Genomic DNA, 23,057 nt, shown 5'->3' with positions numbered 1-23,057 from the left:
CTCCATGTGGACATTGAGCCATTGATCACTACCCTCTGGATGTGACCATCCAACCAATTCCTCATCAACTGAACAGGAAGCCCACTATGAATTACTTGAAATATACTATGTAGTCTTTTCTTTTTGGTATGATGACATCTGTGTCTGTCATTGCTCTTACTTTGTTCCCATTAGCTTGACTTCAGTTTGCACTTCAAAAATTTCACAGAATCACAGAATCACTAAGGTTGGAAAGGTCCTTCAAGATCATCAAGTCCAACCATTAATCCAGTGCCACCATGTTCCCTAAACCATGTCCTGAAGCGCCACATCCACATGTTTTTTGAACACTTCCAGAGATGGCGACTTCACCACCTCCCTGGGCAGCCTGTTCCAATGCCTGACCACCCTCTCGGTGAAGAAATTTTTCCTAATATCCAATCTAAACCTCCCCTGGCGCAACTTGAGGCCATTTCCTCTCATCTTATCGCTGGTTACTTGGGAGAAGAGACCAATACCCTTGTTGCCACAACCCCCTTTCAGGTAGTTGTAGAGAGTGATGAGGTCTCCCCTCAGCCTCCTCTTCTCCAGACTAAACAAACCCAGTTCCCTCAGCCGCTCCTCAGAAGACTTGTGCTCCAGACACCTCACCAGCTTTGTTGCCCTTCTCTGGACACGCTCCAGCACCTCAACGTCCTTCTTGTAGTGAGGGGCCCAAAACTGAACGCAGGATTCAAGGTGCGGCCTCACCAGTGCCGAGTACAGGGGCGCGATCACTTCCCTACTCCTGCTGGCCACACTATTTCTGATACAGGCCAGGACGCTGTTGGCCTTCTTGGCCATCTGGGCACACTGCCGGCTCATATTCAGCTGGTTGCCAACCAGCACCCCCAGATCCCTTTTCCACCGGGCAGCTCTCCAGCCACTCCTCCCCAAGCCTGTAGCGTTGCAGGGGGTTGTTGTGACCCAAGTGCAGGACCTGGCACTTGGCCTTATTAAACCTCATGCAGTTGACCTCTGCCCATTGATCCAGCCTGTCCAGATCCCTCTGCAGAACCCTCCTACCCTCCAGCAGATCAACACTCCCACCCAACTTGGTGTCATCTGCAAACTTACTGAGGGAGCACTCGATCCCCTCATCCAGATCATCTATAAAGATATTGAACAAGACTGGCCCCAGAACCGAGCCCTGGGGAACACCGCTTGTGACCAGCCGCCAGCCGGATTTAATGCCATTCACCACAACTCTCCGGGCTTGGCCATCCAGCCAGTTCCTTACCCAGCGGAGTAAACCCATCCAAGCCACAAGCCGCCAGCTTCTCCAGGAGAATGCTGTGGGAGACGCTGTCAAAGGCTTTACTAAAGTCCAGGTAGACAACATCCACAGCCTTTCCCTCATCCACTAGGCGGGTCACCTGGTCATAGAAGGAAATCAGGTTGGTCAAGCAGGACCTGCCTTTCATGAACCCATGCTGGTTGGGCCTGAGCCCTTGGTTGTCCTGCAGATGCCCTGTGAGCACTCTCAAGACAAACTGCTCCATGATCTTTCCCAGTATGGAGGTTGGGCTGACAGGCCTGTAGTTCCCAGGATCCTCCTTCTGGCCTTTTTTGTAGATGGGTGTCACACTGGCAAGCCTCCAGTCTTCTGGGACCTCCCCTGTTAACCAGGACTGCTGATAAATGATGGAGAGTGGCTTGGCAAGCTCCTCCGCCAGCTCTCAGTACTCTCAGGGGGATCCCATCAGGTCCCATAGACTTGTGGGTGTCCAGGTGGTTTAACATGTCCTTAACTGCTTCCTCCTGGATTATGGGCGGGTTATTGTGCTCTCCATCCCCATCTTCCAGCTCAGGGGGCTGAATACCCTGCGGATACCTGGACTGGCTATTAAAGACTGAGGCAAAGAAGGCATTAAGTACCTCAACCTTGTCCTCGTCCTTGGAGACAATGTTCCCCCTCATATCCAGTAAAGGATGGAGAGTCTCCTTGCCTCTCTTCTTGTGGTTAATATATTTGTAGAAGCATTTTTTATTATCCTTTACACTGTGGCCAGACTGAGCTCTAGCTGGGCTTTTGCCTTTCTAATTTTGTCCCTGCTTGACCTAACGAGATCCTTGTACTCTTCGTGAGTTGCCTTCCCCTTCTTCCAGAGGTGATAAACTCTCCTCTTTTCCCTGAGTCCCAGCAAAATCTCCCTGTTCAGCCAGGCCAGTCGCCTTCTCCGCCAGCTCGTCTTACGGCACATGGGGACCGTCTGCTCCTGCGCCTTTAAGATTTCCTTCTTGAAGGCTGTCCAGCCTTCCTGGACCCTTTTGTCCTTCAGGACTGTCTCCCAAGGGACTCTCTCAACCAGTGACCTGACAGGCCAAAGTCTGCCCTCCAGAAGTCCATGGTAGCAGTTTTGCTGACCCCTCTCCTTACTTCGCTCACAACTGAGAATTCTATCATGTCGTGGTCGCTAAGCCCAAGACGGCCTCCGACCACCACATCTCTCACCAGTCCTTCTCTGTTTGTAAACAGCAGGTCCAGCAAGGCACCTCCCCTGGTGGGCTCACTCACCAGCTGTGTCAGGAAGTTATCCTCCACACACTCCAGGAACCTCCCAGACTGTTTCCTCTCTGCCGTGTTATACTTCCAGCAGATGTCTGGTAGGTTGAAATCGTCCACAAGAACAAGGGCCAGCGAATGCGAGACCTCCGCCAGTCGCTTATAGAATGTCTCATCTGTCTGTTCGTCCTGGTTGGGTGGTCTGTAACAGACTCCCAGCAAGATGACTGCCTCATTGGCCTTCCCCCTCATCCTTACCCATAAGCACTCGACTTGGTCTTCAAATCATTGATTTCTATGCAATCAAAACACTCCCTAACATACAGAGCCACCCCACCACATCTCCTTCCTTCCTTGCCTATCCCTTTGGAAGAGCTTATAGCCATCCATTGCAGCACTCCAGTCATGAGAAGCATCCCACCATGTTTCTGTTATGGCAACTACATCATAGCTGTCCTGCTGCACAATGGCTTCCAGCTCCTCCTGTTTGGTGCCCGTGCTGCGTGCATTGGTGTAGATGCACCTGAGCTGGGCTATCGATTTCAACTCTGGCACACCACCCCTAGGCTCAACTCTAGTGAGCCTGGTTTTAACCCCTTCCCCCTTCAAATCTAGTTTAAAGCCCTCTCGATGAGGCCTGCCAGCTCATAAGCAAGAATCCTTTTGCCCCTTGGAATCAGTTGTACTCCATCTGCTGCGAGGAGGCCCGGTGCTGTGTAAACCGCCCCGTGGTCAAAAAACCCAAAATCCTGACGACGGCATCAGCCCCTGAGCCACGTGTTGATCAGGTGTGCTTTCCTGTTCCTTTCAGTGTTCTTCTCTGTCACTGAAGGGATTGATGAAAACACTACCTGTGCTCCCGCTCCATCGACCAGTCGCCCCAGTGCTCTCAAGTCGTTTTTCACTGCCTTTGGGCTTCTTAGTGCAACCTCATCATTGCCAACCCGTAGGACCAACAGTGGGTAGTAATCAGTGGGCCAAACCAGACCAGGGAGTTTCCTGGTGACGTCTCTCACCCAGGCTCCGGGGAGGCAGTAGACTTCCCTGTGAGTTGGGTCTGGTCGACATATTGGGCCCTCTGTACCCCTCAGAATGGAGTCGTCTACGACAATTATCCTCCTTTTTTTCTTAACAGAGGACGTCTTGATGCGTGGGGCTGGCTGACTCACCCTAGGCACCGCCTTGGATGGACCTTCGTCAGGGTCCTCATGTTCCTGTCCCTCATGTTCCAGAGACCCATAGCTGTTGTGTAATGGCAGCTGGGATGGTGAGGGAGGCTGGGAGGGGATTCATCGGCCTCTCTGAGCAGGGGCCTGCTTCCATTTCCCCTCATCTCTTAGGTCCCCTTCTTCTGCCAGGCAGCAAGAGGGCAGGGGATCCCCTGCTGCTTGTGGAGCCTCCACCAGCTGCCCCTGCTTCAGGGATGGCCGGCTGCGGCTCCACCAATCTATCTCCCTCTCACACTCCCTAATGCTCCTCAGCCTCTCCATGGCCTCTTTCAGCCCTGCCACCAGGTTGAGCAGGTTGCTCACCTGGTCGCACCGCACACAGGTGGTGTCTCCATTGGTCTCTGGTACAACCGACAGGCTCAGGCACTCTTTGCAGCCGGATTTGACCTCTGCTTCCCCCCTTATTAACATTTTTGTCTTTGAAAAGTATTACAGAAGTCTCTCCATGTCCTTCTTGAGCTCTAATAAAATTTAAACAAGAAATGATTGTGAACTGGCTTGAGACAATGCAGGATCTATTGTAGGTCTATACTAGAGTCTATAGTTTGACTATACTGGTCAAAGCCAATCAAGCAATGACCAAAACACATACGGTTCTGAATGAAGTGCATATGTTTTATATTTTGCTTCCATTTTACTTGTACTCCATTTAAATTTCTCCTTGATCTCTCATCAGTCTCTCAGAGTCATGGAATTATAGAATGGTTTGGATTGGAAGGAACCTTTAAAGGTCATCTAGTGTAACCCCTTCCTTTACAGCTTGTGTTGTTACAGTGGTTGTGTGATATGAAAAAAATATGGAAAAAAAACCTTTCTATGCACTGTTACAAATGGTTTATGAATAACACAGTAAAATCACATCAAAGAAATCATTCAATGCTAGTGAACATGCACAATGAAATTTTGAAAATGTCATAACAAAATCTGGTATTTTATCTTTCAAAAATTGCTGTATATTGGTTTTCTTTGATATATGATTCTGGAGTAGGTGCGAAGGTCATATCTGGAAATGAACTAGTTGTATGAACAACTTTTTGGAAATATTAAATCGATTTATCAACGTAATCTTTTCTAAGTTTGTTATTGCGATCTTAATAATTTGTATTTTTGTGGGTTAATAAAACTCTTACAAAGTTCAGTCATTCCCTAGTCCACCAATACCAGAACTGATTCAGAGAAGTCCACCAAGACCCTTCTGAAAAACTTTTATGAGCTGACTTGGTCTGGCTTTTCTTGTTTATTGTTCTCTTGTGCTAGAAATCATGCAAAATTAAATGAAGAATCTGTCAGACTCCCTTTTCTTTCTAAGTTCTTGCTGTAGCTTCTGTGAGCCGTCAGTATTGGGCATGTCCCACAGATCATAACAGGAAAATGGGGTTATCCATGGCATAGTTTCCTTCATGACATCATGTCAACTGTGCAAAGCTGACAATCCCTTTCCCAGTTTTAATTACAGAAGACAGTAATTACCTGCATTGTAAACATTGAGTAAGATTCACAACTTTTTAATTAATTTCTAACATTTCACAACTCCATTAGAAAGGCTTGCAGATATAATTAGGTCAAATAAAACCACTGACTATACTTGGATGAAATGCAGTAATTTGACCAAAGACAAACAACTCCCCTGATATGAGCTATATCCATAGCAAAAACAGGTCTATAGTGGCTGCAACTCAAATACATTAAACTATGTGAAATGTATTAATTGGACCAGAAAGATTATTGACATCCTTGGGATTCAGACTTGTGTTTCTACAGATTCTGGTTGACGCTTAGACTATGGAGCACTTCCTTCCTGTCTGATACAGTTTTAATATTTAGCTCTGTTGAAATAACTAATGTTGAAATTACCTGCTTTATGGTGGTGAAGTATGAATAGAATTTCCAGGTCAGAACACCACAGTTCATATCATTAAAAATCCATGAGTTATCATTTCCCTTGGTTTTGTTCAAGTGGTGAAAAAGCAGCCCCTTGTATTGTATTCCCTTTGCTTAATTGCTAACAGTTTCTCTGGAGAGTTTTGGTGACATTTACTTTATCTCTCTAACATACTTTCACCACAAGCAGTTCTGCTTGCTTTCAGAGATGGGAGAACTACAAAACCATCACACCAGAGATTGTAAGAGGAAGAAATCAATGGAAACCCAGCCCTTTAGCCCCTGCCACTGTGATCATTAAACTTACACTGGGAGAGAAAAAAAAATTGTTCTCAAATTAATTTCAGTAGTGCATGCTTAAGAGGCATTAAGAAATGCACTTACTTCTCTCTGTTGAATATGATGAATTCTTTCCTAACAGTTTCCAAGCACTGCTGCAGGTGTACGTTCTTTAAAAAACAGCATGAATAGGTTGATTAAAAGAGATGGAAAATCACAGACAAAAATCACAACAGCAGAAACATTACTGAACAAAACAGCTTATGAATGAATACTATCAAAAGGCGGTTTGAAGACTCTTCAAAAGTGGGCTGTGATAGCACAATCAGTCCTTCTTTCTTTTGGAAGAAGTTCCCCACACAGAATTCCTGATGATTTTTACATCTGATCGCTCTATGAAGAATAGAGCATTTAAAATCGTTAGGAGTCACAACAGAATTTATAATACCTCCCTGAAATGAAAACTCAGGTCTGGAGAAGTTATTTCTTAGTCTTCTCAGAAGTTTAGACTTAATACAATGGGACTTTCTGTGTGGGACACATTTGTCAGGACTGCAAGAGACAGCTTTAAAACACTTATAAATAATGAGCTTTTCACTGCATACTTTTTGGTTTAGTACCAGTAGAGGATAAACACTCCTTATAACTATCTGTCCATGTGTGGGAGGCATATCTGCCAACTGGCAACACTTTCATACTTTAAATGAGCATCTGTGAGAATCTTAAAAATTATTACAATATAAACATGCTGTTAGGATTTGACTGAAATAAATGGTTTCTTTTCATCTTGCTTTGGAGATGGTTTATGCTATGTGTGAAACAACAGACATAGAGATCAAGTTTGTTTTCAGTGATGATAAAACTGAACTAAACTGATTTTGCCCATTAGAGAATGTAAATGAAATGCCACTGACCGCAGCCACAGTCCCCAGCTTACCAGTGGGCAGGTTTCCTTAGCTCCATCTTTGGATTTGTTTTTGGCCAGTCGCTTTTTCTTTTTATGGAGAGGCTTGGACTCTAGAATCATTTCTTCAAGCTCAAATGTAGGATCACAGTTCAGTCTTCCTTTCTGGTACAAAAGGATTGAAAGTTACTTTTTGAAGCATCATTGTGTTTTTAAGTTTGTCTGGTAATTGTTAATAACATTAATAATGATCCAGCTTCCCAACCTCATCTATAAAATGAAAACTGTCTTTGTAGGCCTAGAGTGATGCTTGAAGTTTAAATAAGGGAGTTAAGGAAAAAAAAAAAATTGTAAAGCAATTATAAACCATTAGATCCTCTTCCTCGTTGTATACAGATGTACTCCTAGAGTGACTACAATTATATTATGCCAATGAGATTAATCTGGCCCAAGGTCAGATATCAGACTATCGGTTAGTGCTGTAGAACATAAATGGGAACTGTAATAGAGCAGGAGGGATGGGGAGAACCTCTAAGACCTTACCTGCAAAAATCTCGTTTTCTGAAGAGTTGCAGCTGGATGCAGTTGCCTAGCTCCTGTCCACGATAACAAAGGAAGGAGCAGGCCTTTTTTGGTTAGCAGTGTTTATATAAAAAAATTATTCTACTATGCTTTCTCTTACCCATTACTTACATTACTTAAATATTCTGGATTCTCCACTTTTATGTTAATTTGTGGTGCTTGAACCAAATCTTAAGATTCTTTGTTGTATCAGGAAGTTCTGTTTTAAGCAGGGTGACTGGAAACACCATTAGTATATGGCTGTTTCCTTCCTTGATTCTTTTCAGATTCTTCCTTAACTCTTTTCAGGTTCTTAATTCTTTCAGATCTTTTAAGCATAAAAGTTTACAGGAGCATAGTTAGGCCTTGAGAGGTTTTTAAAAATTCTATTCATTAGTGCAGTAAAGCCATCTCATGACAACATTTTGGATGAACTGTTCCTCTGCTATTTCTGGGTAAGAGCTAGGGTATGGACAGAAAATCTGTGGTTCAGCTGAACCCAATAAACTTTTAAAAAGTCACTGCTTGGCATTCTAATTACTGGATCAGTGCTTTGCTACTCCTGTAATCAGGATAACATGAGTTCCTTTCTTCTGCTCATTCTCTCAAAGCATTTCGAAGAAATTTGCAGTTTGAATTGTTTGGTGGGAGATCTTAAAAGCAGCCTGTTTTCCTCTGGGACTTCTGGGAGTTTAATTACACCTTTGTCATCATCGAGGTGGAAGTACTAAGGCAAATTATATGTAAATAGCAGGTAGTATTTAGTAACCAAAGACACTCAGCAGTAAAACCACATCAGAAGCCACTTGTATAATTTATGGTGTCCTACAATTAAACATTTGATTTAGAGATCATTTCATCATGTTTATTCCTAGGAAAGTCTGTATGCTCAAAGTATAATACTAAGCTCTCTTATGCCTTTTCTTACATACTATCCAGTCAGGTTTAGTAAACTTTTTAGTAAAATTCAGTAATTTTTTTTTTATTAATAGAGGTTTATAGCTTATTTGTAAATAAATCTTTACGTTTGATCAATATCAGTTACCTTTTTGAGCATGTACAGTTTTAAGATTTGTTTGACCACTTAAAAAATACACCACTTTAATTCTGAAGCTGTAAAAATGAAAGCAAATTACGTTTAAATAATTTCTTGCTTCCTTTATCAAATATTTAACAATTTATGGAATATAAAGAAACTAGCTAAACCATAAAGAAACATGTACTAATTAAGTAAGAATTATGTTTATGGAATCAAACTACACAGAGAGAAATTAAATGATATGACTTTCTTACCACAGGCCTCCCGTGTGCCCTCTTGCCCGCAGAAGGCAGGCAAGCTCCTGACAGCAGCGGCGAGCAGTCAAAAAGTTATAAAACACTCTAGTTATAAATCTCCCCCACAGATCACAGTGTATGTTGGCCCCAGTTCACCCTCTCACCAAAGACTGAAAACCAAGAAATATTTTGTTGTGTGGCCCCAGTTAATCAGTGAAGGTTTTGCTGGGCCAACAGAGAGAAAAGTTCTTGGAAAATTTCTGCCCAAACTTGGTCTCATGAAACAGCAAAGTTTACTATAAAAAGAAGTGTTGTGCTAGGAAAGATGGTTCGACTCTCACCTTCTTGCTGTTTTTCCTAACACACCTGATTGATCAAGTATCAGCTTCTGACCTGAAGTGGTACAATCTGTAATGGGACTTTCAGATTAATCTGTGTAAAGAAAAGTAACTTTTCACTCCTGTTTCCTTTAAATGTAGGATATTATTTTCCCTCCAATACTATAGACTACCCTCCAATAATATAGACTCCCTCCAAAACACAAATGAGGTGAATCCAAATGTGAAAAGAATAGCTGTCTTTGGACACATGTTTAATGGCAGACAGTCCAAAGTATTTCAAGAGGACTTCTTCTTTTCTCAGTCTCCATGATGTTCATCATTGTCAACATCAGCCACAGAGAAAGGCTACTTGGCTAATAGAGCACCACCAGACACATAGGTTCCACAACTGCTTCTGAAATTACATTTAAAATTACTTTTTTCACCATCTTTAAGAAGCCATGAAACCTACCTATACTCTCTCAGGAGTAAGGTACCTACAAAACAACCTAAATCCAGGTGGAAAGAAGCAAACAGCCACATGAGAACTGTGAATTAAGGACTTGGGAATACTTGTCTATGGCCAGACACAGACCATCACACTCTTTTTGTGCTCTTTGGGCAGGTTGGGAGCAAGCCAGCTGAATGTGGAAAACTTGCAGTCCCTCTCTTAGGTCCTATTACTACAGCCAAACTCCCATACCTCACTGCTGAGTCAGGCTTAGCAGGGTAGCACACCTTGCATTAGCTGCTATACACTCCTGGGCCAAAGCTGGCTCAAGTCCAATCCTTGGGAGCTGAGTGAAGAGGGAAGATACGGCTCTATGAATTGAAGTTTGAGTGGGAGCAAGGAGGAGACCAAGGAGATGTCTAGGGAAAGAAAAATGCTGGGGCAGCAACAGGAACAGAGAACAGACTTGCCATAGGCAGGTTTCAGGAGCTGGTTTTGCTGAAGCAGGTTTAAGTCCTCTCTCTTGACTTTAAGTCCTAAGATTTTCCTGGGCATGACTGGGCTTTGCAGAGTCTGGGACTTTCCTGGATCCCCATTTATGTTGTCCCTTTGGATATGGGGAACTGGATCCCTCTTTTAAAACACAAAGGAAGGTTGTGAAGTTTCCTACATGCTGACATTTGTGGATTAAACTTTCAGCTAGGAGTTAGAGGTCTAAACAATCTGTTGGTTTTTGTCTGAGAGTCAGCCCATGCCTCCAATATCTCAGAAGGCAACTCTAACTTGAGAAAAAGGAAAAGAGGAAAAGCAGTCTCCATTCATCTTGTAGATCCATGCCACCTTGGAGAATGGAGTTCACTGTCCCTCAGGCCAGGGAGGAGCTTTGTTCTGTAGTGCTTTGCTTAGGGTAGCTACCTGGGAGAGCGCAGGGGAAGGGCCTGGGGTGGCACAGCAGTTATTCCAGCTGCAGGGACATTCAGTAAGAGGGAAGGAGTCCTGACCTTGGTTTGGTAGATATAGTGTTCACCTCTCAAGCTTTCAGCTTGCAGCACCATTGATCTAAAATGTAAAGGGAAGGAATTTCACCCTTGCTTGCCCACCCACAACTTTCTTCTCCTGCAGGATTCTGCTTCCAGGAAAAGCTCTGGTCAGATGCCAAGAAGCACAGCAAACACTGCCAGCACTGTCTTGGCAGCCCATCTGGATGCCTTTGCTCTATTAGGCAATCACCCCTCTTCATCAGCTTCTGCAGCGCTGGATCCCTGTCCCCATCAGGTTTAGCAAGAACTCTAATGTGCTCCCAGATGAGGATAAGGTCTAGCTACTCCCCCTTCCTCATCTTTATTCACTGTTGCATAAAAGATACAAACAGTCCTTAGTATGCTACAGATATATTGTTTGGAGGAGAATCATGGTGCAATATGACTGAACATAAAATCATAGAATCGTAGAATTACTTAGGTTGGAAAAGACCTCTAAGATTATCAAGTCCAACTGTAAACCTAACACTGCCAAGTCCACAAAGTGGACAAGCAACAAAGTGGAGAGCATATCAGCACCAGAGTCATTACTTTTTATTCATAGTCCTTATATCCATTTAACTTACGAATGATCAAAATGGAAATATCCAGAAAATACCAACAAAATGGAACAGTAAAAAAGAAACCACTAGATTCTCTCACTGCATCTGAATGTTTTAGTGTAGGAAACTGTCACAAGGAAAATAGTTCAGCCTTTTGAAGCAGTATATTTTTTACGCGAAAAAGGAACAGCACACTGGGATGTTAAAAAGCCTTGCAAATGTTATTTAGATGCCTAACTTTCAGAGCAGCAACAGTTGTCTTGGTATTCTTTGTCTCAGTGTTAACTCTGACAATCATTTGCTCTAACAGATGAAATGCGAAGTCTTGAAGATGTTTTTTTTTATTTGAAAGGGAACAAAAAATGAACCAAGGTGAATTAGTTTTTGTTGTTATCTAAAGAAATGAGCCAAATTTTCCCTTAGCTGTGACTGAGTAAATGAAAACAGAATCCAAAGTAAAGCTTCTGTGAGAAGTAAATCACTGAAGAGCAATAAATGCAAATGTAAACAAATAAACAACAGTAATAAATACAGTTGGAATTTGCAAACACCGTTCACCTGGAATATTGACCTACATTAGGAACAAAGCCTGGGGCCACAGTTTTCTCTAGAACAGCATCCCAGTTGACATCAGCTAGGTATGGAGAGCTTTGGATGTCTGCAAGGCTTGAAAGACGGCACTCCGGGTCCTTAGTGAGGAGCTGTGATGAAGCACAAGGCATTTTCTAAGGAACTGGCTGCCATATAAAAGAGTAAACATATCACACATAAATTGTATGATACACAATTCAGAGTAAGAAAATGGCTAGGGAATCCTCTAACAACTCCTAGAACAGCCAATCTAAAAAAAATAAAAGTAATAACTCATAGAAAATTAATATAGTTTAACAGCCGCCAGATGGCTGTTGCAGGCACGAAGTGTATAAATATATTAGTAACAAAAGTCTGTTTACAAATACACAAGAGTCCAAGTGACATGAAACATGACAGTTCAATGCCACCCAACAATTTGTGTTTTGTCTTTAATTTATTGGAAGATATCATTACACCGAGCATCCTGGCAGCAATTAAAATTAACCACCTCATTGCTCCATCTATCAAAAATAGGTTGCTCATTGCTGCAAAAGGAATTGATCTTCTATTGCTCCAGTCACACATTCACAAACATTTCCTGCTCAAATATCAGTACCGATGATCTGAAATACCAAAAAGAGACCATCCTTGCAGCATGGCCAGAAAATTAAACCAAACAAAAACCTGGGATTTTAAGAAGAAAGCGATTTCCAGGGTCATGATGCATTCAACAAGAACCCCAGCTTGTAGCTTAGTGACATTTACAGCAAAGAGGCTCGACTTTTGTTGTTACAACTATGGCAACACGGGACAGGGAGAGATACAGCTCTTTTCATTTCTAAGCTTGCTTGGCTGGAAACTCTGGCAGAAATTCAGAGGGCAGTGTGATCCTTCCTTCCCTTTCCAATACGCACAACTAGGGCTGAAGACAATGGGGCCGGGGTGCAGAATGGGAATTACTGATCCCCGAAGTTTTGCTTCACTAGTGAATCAGTTTTAAAACAAACAAACAAACAAACAAGATTTCTATTTATTTGAGGCCATTAAATGCCCGAGTCTAAGCCCAAGAACAATCCAGCTTCTCAAGAGAGAATACAGTACCACTAACATTCAGAAAAGTCTAGGAATAAGCACTTTCTTATCCTTGAAATATTGACTGCCTAATGTGTGTGCTTGCCTGATGCCTCTGAATTGTTGGACAGGCTTGTGGAAGAAGGGAGAAGAGAGAATAGAAGGTGCTTGTGCTTTCTTACCTTTTTCAGTAGTGCTATCATGCCCTTGCACCATGCAGACGAGTAGTGAACTCTTTCTATCTTGATCATGTTGAGTATCTCATCAATGGGGGTGGCTGAGTGAATTTCATAGGGCCTCTGGGGCAAAGTTAAAGCAATATCAAGTCAGCAAGAATGGATAAAAGAGTGCAGACAATTCATATTTTCCTGAACTCAATATTGTTTATGCTGGAAATATCAAAAACACCAAAACATAACAATTATGAAGCTAAACCTTCTTTGTGTGTGTGCTTTTCTTTGGTTGTAATGAATGTAATTACTCATAGATGCATTTCCTCTGCAAATTTTTCTCTCATGAAAAGAAGTATCAGTTCGAATGAGATGACTGAATAATTTTGTTCCTGGGGCATTCTATGTCAAATGTGGATTATCTACTATTTTTTACTTGTAGTACTAGAATGTACGTGTGATCTAAACTGACAAAATGGAAAAGTGGTGGCTGAAGGGAGCTTTGTCATCCTGATTTTACTGAATAGTAGATAAAGAAATTAAAAAATGCTTACAAAAATCTGTGTAAGGACCAATCACAGTAAATAAGTAGATTCCAAATCCCAATCTCCATTGCCTTTTTTGAAATCTAAAATTAACTCATTACACGGACCTATGGATTATATGGACTGCTGTCCTGTGTTTGCAAAATTGTACTTAACTTCTTCTATAGGTGAAGAGAATCTCCAGGCTTCAGTGCTTGTTCATGAAAACTGCTGTGATTTATCTTTTACTAAATATAACATTTGGAAATGAAAGTACTACATATAAATTATATTCTTACTAATTATTGTGCACGTATTTTTAAAAGACTTGCATTTGTGAAGCAAGTTGTTAGAATGATGCTCTATGTTGATGTATTTTTTTAAACAAGGGTAGAGTGTGGATTGCTTGTGAATTAAGTTGTACCCAGCAGGTGACAGATACGTGATATGCGATATCAGATCTGCAGCCAAATGCCATCATAGCAGTAATGTGCAAACTGATGCATCGTAATTCATACACAACATAGAGTTACCTTCTAATCCAGTATCCTCAAGAGCAAAGAGCAGACACTCATTACCTTCACTAGGAACTGAATCATCCCTTGACTTTTGCTAGTGTGTACTAGTACAAGATTATAATTTAAGAATATTTCTAGGTTATTAATTATCTAATCTAATGGTGAATTAGAGCCACTCTTCATAAAGGCCCAGAAAATATTCTTATTTTGAGAAGATTCATGCACATGATTAGCTTTGAACATGTGTATGAAACCAAGTCCATTCCAAGGCATTGGGATGTTCTCAAAATAAATCTATGGATTGCTTAAACCCTTTTGCTTTGATTCACATTTAGTTAGTCTGTTGTCATTTAGCTATATCATGTCCATATGAATTCAACAGGACCTAAATGCATGTTCTGAATACATCATTTTCTTGAATGTGGTTCAAAACTGTCATTTGAAATAGTCTGTCAAATGTTTTTCCCTACTTGTGGTAATGCTCCTACAAAACAGCTATTAAAAATGAAAGATTAACATTCTATCTGCTGTCAGGAAGTAACCTGCTGGTGATTTAGACTTGATATAATGATGTGACCAACGTGGTCATTGAGCCAGAATTTACACCAGTTGTTGGAAATGGTAACTGAGCTCTAAAATTAGCAAGTTTAAGGAATAATGAATCTTTGAAAGTAGTAAAAAAATCAGAATTAAAAATAAGAAAGTTTTTCTGTTAAGGATGTTTCTGCACATGTCTTTTTCCTCACTGGAAAAATTCTTTAAAATCTTACCCTATTTTAGAGATTATTAGCATTTTGCAGTCTTACCTGACATTTTGAGATTTGCAGAGATTTTTAATATTGTTCTTCATTAATTTGAACAATAAATACTCAAAGAAGTGGCCATTATAAGCTTGGTCTTTTGAAGTCCTTCACACCTGTATCTCCCGTATTTTTCAGCTATTCAATCCACTTGAGGGTCAGATCCCTTATGTTTTATTTTGTGAAAAAGGAAAAAAAAAAAATCTGTTTTCCTTGTGTTCATGATGTGTTACCAAAATTGGTTGTAAACTGTTCACATCACAGTGAAAGTCAGAGTCCAGGAATACCACTTACTACCTCTTTCCTTCACCTTGTTTCTGTTGAGGGCACGCTATATACAGTTACCATAATATATTAGCAGTTGTCTATAGCTTAGGAACAGACTGACGTGTGTCATGGTTTGAATCATGCAGTTTAATTTCATGGACTTGGGGAAAATGATCAACGTTTGGTGCAAAGTTTTATAAATTATGTTTTTTGGTTGTTTGGTCTTTTATCAATGACTGGCTAAGGAAAGAAATGTGCCTGCAACATATTGAGAAATGTTAGTGCTACTGTGGATAATAAAAAAAAAGGTCCAGACAGCTCTGTGCCAGATGCAACCTGCTCCCGTAGCTACAGCCCTGTTTCCAGCAACGCGTTGTCTTGGCCTCCTGGCAGTAAAGAGCAAGGAATGAGAATGGCTGCAATGCCTCAAGCACCCTCCTCTGAGGGGTCCTGCATCTCATAACAGGAGAGACAAACAAAAACGAAAATTCATCCCCATAAAAAGCAACTCCTTTTTACTTAGCTCCTCTTGAATTCAGGCAGGCAGTGTCACGCGCTATGCACAGCTCAGAGGTGGAAAATAATCAAAACTTCTAATGCTCCTTCCTGCCTTCCCCAGGCACTAGCGTGCACCCTGACTGCAGAAAGTCACATCTCCGGGGGCTCTGCCCAGCGCAACACCCTCCTCTTTCCCCAGGGCTGCTGTAGCAGGTGCGGGTGGGCTCCGCCGAGCACCCACCCATCTAATCCGTGCCAACGGGGCTCCCTTCCGGCCGCAGCGTGGAGGAGGAGGGGGCTACCTGCCTGCAGGGTTAGCTCGCAGCCTTGTAGGTGCAAGCGGCTTCTTTGCAGCCCTCTGCACAGGGCTGCTGGAACAGACGGAGCTTTGGAGCTCACGGTCGCTGCAGACAACAACGTGCCCCAGGTCAAGCACATTTCCTCAACCTGCTGCTACTTCTGTTGTCATCATTCCTGTCAGTTCAGGCCTTGTCTAGACTAGAAAAATTTAGAAATACAATTCAGGAAAAAATACACCTTTTCCTAGTCCATACAAAGGTGTAGGCTGCCAAGCCACTCTCTGGCTTGCTTGGTGGGCAAGAGCTGCTCTTCAGGAGAAAACAAGCAGCTGGCTTGGTTGACTGGAAATGGCAATGTCTTTATTTAAAACAAAAAAAATTAATTCGGTCTCAGCTCTGCTTTGTCTGTAGCCAGATAGACTTACTCAGAGAAGCCTGTATGGCTCTTGGCAAATGGATACCATTCTATATGGTTTTTCATTTATTAAAGTGACTACGTATATGACTTTGTGATTTGTCTTTGGAGTTCATCTTTCCTTACCCAATCATTCATTGTGCTGCTTTCTTGGAGACACTCATTGGCGAAAGGGTTGATATAAAACCAGCAGGATGTTCTTTAAATTTATTATATGTGCAGGCAGTACTGCCGTCTGTGTCCAGAGTTGAGAATGTATTGTGCTTACCACTGTCAGGCCTTAACAGTTCAGGTTAAAATTTTCCATCCTGGGAAGAATGTCAGCTTAAACACTCAGTAGTTTTTGAGAATGATGGCAGAGAAAAGTCACGAAGATTTTTTTTTCCCCTAAAAACGTTTTTATTGTTCCTGTGCTGTGAGAGCAGGGCTGAGATTTGGCATGGGAGAGACCTTTGTATCAGGAGCATGATTTTTGCCATTTCTATGGAAATACAAAATAGCTCGGCCAAGTTTTAGGCCTTTGAAAAATGTAACATCTGGGTTGAAGTAACAATGTGCAGACACTCTGAAATGTAGTTTTCTATCTAAAAATGGGAATAATAATTGTTCTTTATTTCTAGTTTCCTTTGTCTGTCATCCTACATGGAACTCTCAGATCTTTATGGGATGGATTGTCTCACACTACAAAGTGCCTAGCAGCACAGGGTAGTGGTACTGTGTTAGTGTCATCTGATAACAAATACTCCTTTCCTTAAAAACAGCATACTGCAATGCAATAAAATCATCTTTCCAAAATAGGAATTAGAATTAAAAAAAAACCAGCTACTTTAGCTATATCGTTATCCTGAAATATTATCTAAATTACTGTTTTCCATAGGGAACAGTAAATATTTAAGCAACAAACTTCAATCCTTTGAACCAAAATGGAAAAGAATTTTCTATTATCGTCTGTGATATTTGTCCATGCTCAGGAAGATTTTTCATTAAGCTTATTCACGTAATTGATTAGATAAGTAACAAGTGCACTGGCAGATAAGCATTTTCTGTAGCTGGGCCAAACATCTTAAGATATTACATTAGCTCTTTTAAGGTATTAGTAAAGAGAATCAAAGATATAATAAAGCCTGAAGTAACTCAACTTCTATTTGGAAAAAAATACCATTGTTTCCAGTTCAGCGTTTTTGAGGATTCATTAAAACATTAAGCTTTTCCTTAGTGCACACTGAAAGTCTATGTCCATTTTAGGCAAACTTTCAAAATGTAATTGAGAGTGGGGTGAAACTTTCCTGAGAATGTTTCCAGCTGGAAAAGACTCATTCAAGACAGCATTCCTGACCTGCACTGCAGCCTCGTCCACTCAAATTTTATCATGAAGTGTGCACTCAGGGGCACTGCAAACTTTGGGACATCTCTCAGTCAATATGTTAAATAACAACAAAACTCATCAATCTTACCCAACCCCTCAGTAATTCATATGCAGTAATTCCTAGCGACCACCAGTCTACAGGGTACGAATATCCTGGACCTCCGTCCATAAAGGCCTGGAACACTTCTGGAGCTAAAACAATAAAGCACATCAAGCAAAAAGCGTTATATTAAGGTTAGACTATGGATCATTAATGTTGGTATTTGAAAAATGAATAAGGATGCAATTAACTGGAATTAAATACATTTGTAAATGCAGCATTTTCAGGATACAGCTCCAGTGCCTTGGTTGGCTGTCAACGAAGGACCTTCACTGGTCAGGGTTTTTCAAAAGCCAACAATTTTATATGTTAATTCCTACCTGGACCATTTAAGTTTTATGTTATGTGAATAAAAATAAGTAATAGGAGGGGAATTCCTGAACTGAAGTGTGACTTGGAATATTTAAGATAATGCAAACATTTTATGGGACAAATATGCAAGCGAGGTGATTCTATGTGATTGATGGAGGTGTTGAACATGGTACTTCTCGTCCTTATTCTACATCTGCATAGGGTTTTAAAGGTATTCAACATAGGAAAATGGTAATTAAATACAAATCCTGACACTGATTGTATGCTGTGAGAATCTCTGTCATGATGGAAAATAAACGTACTGTCAATAAAGTAATGAATTCTGTAAAAATAACTGTATTGGGAGGAAAAAAAAATTGATCTTTTTAGAACAAGGATCCAGTTGGCTAATTTCAGCAAGAAAGACACGCTAAACAATGCCACTGTAGTTTCTTCAGAAAACCATATATAAGTAAGAGAGGATATGAAATAAAATGAAAAGTCAGTCATGTATTTCTAATTATTTCACAGCAGAATCTCAGTACACTTTGTGAAAACAACGCTTTCCCTGGGGATTTTCTATACAACACTATCACCAGCCGTAACATCATGCTAGATTGCAATTACCATGTGAGCCTCTTCTGGCCACGATACCGAGTCTAATGTACCACATTACCACGCGATTACCATCACATCACTTTCTAATGGGCATACTGCAATGACTAATGTAACCTGGTCACACTTCTGACTGGCAGTTTGGGACTTGACTATGTGGGGCATTTAAAGAAGCACCTTTAATTAAAGAGAAGGCATTCCTTCCAGAGGAGATTTTGCAGTCCTTGCATCATTATGAATGCCAACCTGACAAGTTACAACTCCAGACCTGAGTTTAGAAAGTCTTGGAGCACCAAACCTAATAGAGGGTTTTATCATCCATGAATTAGATGCGGCAAAACCTGAATCTGTAGAATAAAAAGCAATGAATGAATGAATGAAAGTGGTCCTGTACTCTCTGCCCAGCACTACTATCTCTAACTAGGTTTGGTAGGAGAACTGCAGGCACCTAAACAAACATTTTTGCCAGAATACATGTGTTTGGAGAATAGCTGACTAGTGGATCTCAGGCATAAGTAAGCTTGTGCTGTGATCCAGTACAGCGTGAATTGACGACGCCATAGAAGTCATCACACTGAGTTAGCTCGATCTCACCTCCAGACGGTAGAACTTCACTTGGCATGCTCTATCTTCAGATGTACTTCAGATCTTGTTTGCATGCTGCTAGGGATCTGTGCAGGCACAACTTACTTGTGTGCCATCTATCACACAGATAGATGCTGAGAAGGTAGGCAAGATTTTTTGTGTTACTTCAGTGGGATCAATGCACCTAAAATGCACATTAGGCATCAAAGTCATGCTTTGAATATCACCATAGGCACCTTGTAGTGAAGATTTGCTTTATTTAGCTGCATTCGTTATGGGTTTTTGCCCACTGTGCCCAGACGATGTATAGTATCTCATTACAGAAAATAGCCTTTGTGGACTTTTTTACTGAGCTATATAGGTATAATATTGGTTTCACTCCTTCTTTTATAGCTTTAACATTGTAATAATGCAACGGATCACTATCTGCTTTCTGTGAGGTAAAGATGAAAGTACTTTACTGATGTAACCTACAACATTGCCAGAATGGTGCAGCTGTTTTGCTAATTCAGTGACCAAGTTATCCGCTTTTAGTTTATTTGCTTGTTCTAAGAGCTTCAAGGTCAACTCATCCCCCATTAAGCAGATCAGCAGAAAACACATTCTTTTGCCCACTAGCTATGGTGTCTTGAAGCTCTGTTTCCTCACCTTATGATGATGACGGCATCCTTAGATCAGAAAATGGGCGGTTAGGCTCCTGATTTTTAAGGCAGATGGCCCCTTTTCCCCTGCTTTCGCAGTACCGTTTGCAGTCCAGCTGGACTGCTTCTCTGCATTCAGCCAGCTCCAGTGAAGCGGCTGCAAGTACCCCCTTCGCAAGATGGGGCGGGGGGGTTGACAGAAGGTGCAATATGATTTACAGTACCCTACGTACAGGTTTATTCTGAGGGTGACATCTCAACCCTACTCAAGACAAAAGATCTTTCTCCAGTTTAGCAAGGCTGTTAAACACCAGTCTCACACTAGGAATGTGATTAATGTGTCTAAAAGACTTTTTGAGCTGAGGTCCAGACGAAGGCATCCAGACTGCATGGCAGACTTCTGGAGTTTGCCTGCTCATTCAGAAACACAGCATGATTTTACAGAAAGACAGCAGATCCTCCAAATGATGGGGTTAGCCAAGCTCTGAAGAACTAGAGCTGTGAAATACATAACATAACATTAGGTTTTTCTGTAAGAAATAACTGTGTCAGAAGAATCAATTCTGAATGCAGAAGGCTAGGACAAAAGCAACTAAAAAACCTGAAAGGAAAGTTAAAATTCTACATTCTCAGACACAATGCAGTCTTTTGGTCTGGGAGATTACTCTTCATGTGTGGCAGAAGTGTGATCCACCACCTTTCACACAAGGCTTTGGTAACTACAAAGACAGAGCATTTTAAAACTAATGCCATTCTGAGCTGACATCTGTGCTGATTTTAACAGGGCAAGCAATAAAATCAGGAATGTTTCTGTGTCTTGTATGATAATGAGTAAATGCACATATGTAACTTTAGCAACTCGCCAAGCTAAAAATCCTCAGCTTTTTTCTTACACTGTTTTTCTCTTAATAACATACTTTCATGCTTTCACCGTTTATCTCTTTGCTTCCTTGAAAAGTGGCATAAAAATAACCCACCTTTGTGCTGCATTAAGTGTGCTTCAGTGCATTCCTTGGCTATCCCTAATACGTATTTCCAGTTTATTTTTTTTCCCAAATAATAAATTAAAATAAATCCTCTTCAGGGCTCTGTCTTTTGATGCTTTTGCACTGTACCTTTCTAGTAATAACATATCATTGTAAACTGTCTCTGTACCAAGAGGAAAAGTCCAAGGAAATAAATCAATGGTTATTTTGCTTTACAATAAAACCATACTGGAGAACTGCTAATAAAAAATTCAACATGAAAGCAAATCTAGTGGGTCAGCACCCATCTCAGAAGTGGCTTCCTGGGATATCCATACTCCTGTTCTATGGGTTTAGCCACACTCCAAATAATTTTGTGAAATAGAGAGTAATTTCTGACAAATCAATTCATGTATACAGCTACCCACTGCAATTGTCACAGCAGTCAAATGATCTACATTGTAAATGATGTAGAGGATGCATCTCATGCTGTATGTATATTTCCTTAAACACCTGTAAAAAAACCCATAGAAACCCAAAATTTTACTTAACTGGTTGGTAATTCTGTACCCTATTTGGAGAAGATTATCAGTATCTAACACTATGACTAATGAGCTTGAAATAAAAGAGAATAGCAATGTAAGTGGAAAAACTCGCGAACCCAATTTTCACTATTCGTTCCTACTGTAAAAGAGCATTTTTAATATAGGATTACATAGGATAAAATACTTTTAAGTGGGGTTCCTAAAAATCTGCCTAGTATTCATAGGTATCACTTAACTCCATAGTTAAACTATAAGTGCTCCAGGTCTCTGAAATTCAGGCCATTTTAATTTGATGCCCAATGGTGTGTTTGTAAAAGCTGTCTATGATAAAATAGCCAATTTGAGGTCTATCACTTGGAATGGTTGGCTCAAAGAATAGCTGTTATTATTTTTGATGGAGCATACTGGTTTAATCATAAAGATAATACATCAGACCAAATTATAAAATGAAGAGCTTGGAGTGGCTCTGATATGAATTCTAAATAGCACGATGTGGCATTTATTTTCTGATGAACTGATTTCAGTTTCACTTCCTTAGCAAGAAGCTAATCAAAGAGCACCTGATGTACTTGCCTACCACTGCCCAGGAGACTGCCAAGTGTTGATTAAGAAGCTCACAGAGCTACTACTTACTTTGAAGCATCGCCGACTTCCATAGGCTGCTTTGAAACTTTGCAAAATTGGTGAGAGGGAAAGCGCAGTGAGATGAACTCGTTAAACACTTCTTCAAGTGACCTTTACTACATACTAACAAATCAGTACATTTAAGCAATAACCTGTGAGTCTTGCAAGACCGATTAGCTGCAAGGAACTGATTGTCTGTGCATAGCTAAATATTGCCAATGAGAGCTGGTCATTAACTCCCACAAAATGCCTTGTGCCAATGTTTTTAATACGACAAACTGAAAATAAAAGAAAAAGTAAAGCCATAGTGGTTTGGCCTCAATTTTTTTGAATGACCAAGTTTAGATGGGCATGTCCAAAACTTTTCTCAAGAATTAAAACCCTGACATTAGTCATCCAGTTGGTTAGATAAAGCTCTCGGTAGCCTATTTGCATCTCAGCAGACACCCTACATGTCCGTGAGGGGAATCAGAGGTTTGTGGTGTATGGCAGCGGTTGCAAAGCAATACATTCTGCCAGTCGTGTAGCAAAACACACCTCAGTGGATCAGGTTTTGTTGTAAATGTGTGGGATTTCATAGATAAGAAAATAGATTCCAGTGTCATTAACTGAGGTTCAGCATGATACTAGGCTGCCAGGTATCATTCTTCTTCCTCATAATAGTCCCTGATCTTCCCCCCACCAAAAAAAGAAAGATATGTATGCATATATACAATGCTTATGGTATAAAAAATATTTTGATTGACTAGCACAGGATAAGCTGTTAAAAGTTCAGATCTGTCCAAATTGTAAATGTGTGAATGACCTGATGTATATAATACATTCACAGTTTCACCTTGTTGAATCAGGCTTAGTGGATGACAGATTGAGCTGAATGAAAAATGAACTTGATTTTTAAAATAATATTCCAAGAACCTTGGACTGAGATGCCTCAGGGAAATATTAACTGCTTCCTCAGCACTATGATGAGAGTATACTAATTTTTACTTTCCTCTGAAAAGTAAAGCCAGAGGTCAGTAATTCTTCTAGGTCATAGTTTAAATAGAAAACAAAAATCAAACTACAGCAATGACAAGTGATCTTCCATTTAGAGGAGAAGCTGTTTTAAGAACAAAATGAAAGAAAGCAACTTCCCTCTCCCTGAATATAAATGTGGACTTGGTAAACTATCAATTTACCTCCTA

The 23,057-nt window shown here is 40.9% G+C and overlaps 1 protein-coding gene across 2 annotated transcripts in view; it reads right to left on the bottom strand.

The window, feature by feature from the left end:
• The window catches only part of STK32B (serine/threonine kinase 32B), a gene marked incomplete at its 3' end in the record, with an annotated part of 181,610 nt that overhangs the window by 19,274 nt on the left and 139,279 nt on the right, over window positions 1-23,057 (bottom strand). For both annotated transcript variants that reach the window (XM_081999696.1, XM_081999697.1), the window contains 5 exons: window positions 17,596-17,699; window positions 12,833-12,949; window positions 11,582-11,707; window positions 6,851-6,982; window positions 6,019-6,083 (listed from right to left, as the gene is read on the bottom strand). In XM_081999696.1, coding sequence (XP_081855822.1) covers window positions 6,019-6,083; window positions 6,851-6,982; window positions 11,582-11,707; window positions 12,833-12,949; window positions 17,596-17,699 — 544 coding nt within the window. The remainder of the gene's footprint in view (window positions 1-6,018; window positions 6,084-6,850; window positions 6,983-11,581; window positions 11,708-12,832; window positions 12,950-17,595; window positions 17,700-23,057) is intronic.

This window comes from Phaethon aethereus, assembly GCF_964289735.1.
Source record: "Phaethon aethereus genome assembly, chromosome: 4".
Lineage (NCBI taxonomy): Eukaryota > Metazoa > Chordata > Aves > Phaethontiformes > Phaethontidae > Phaethon > Phaethon aethereus.
Note: the sequence above shows the minus strand (reverse complement) of the source record. Positions and strands in the feature narration are given on the sequence as shown.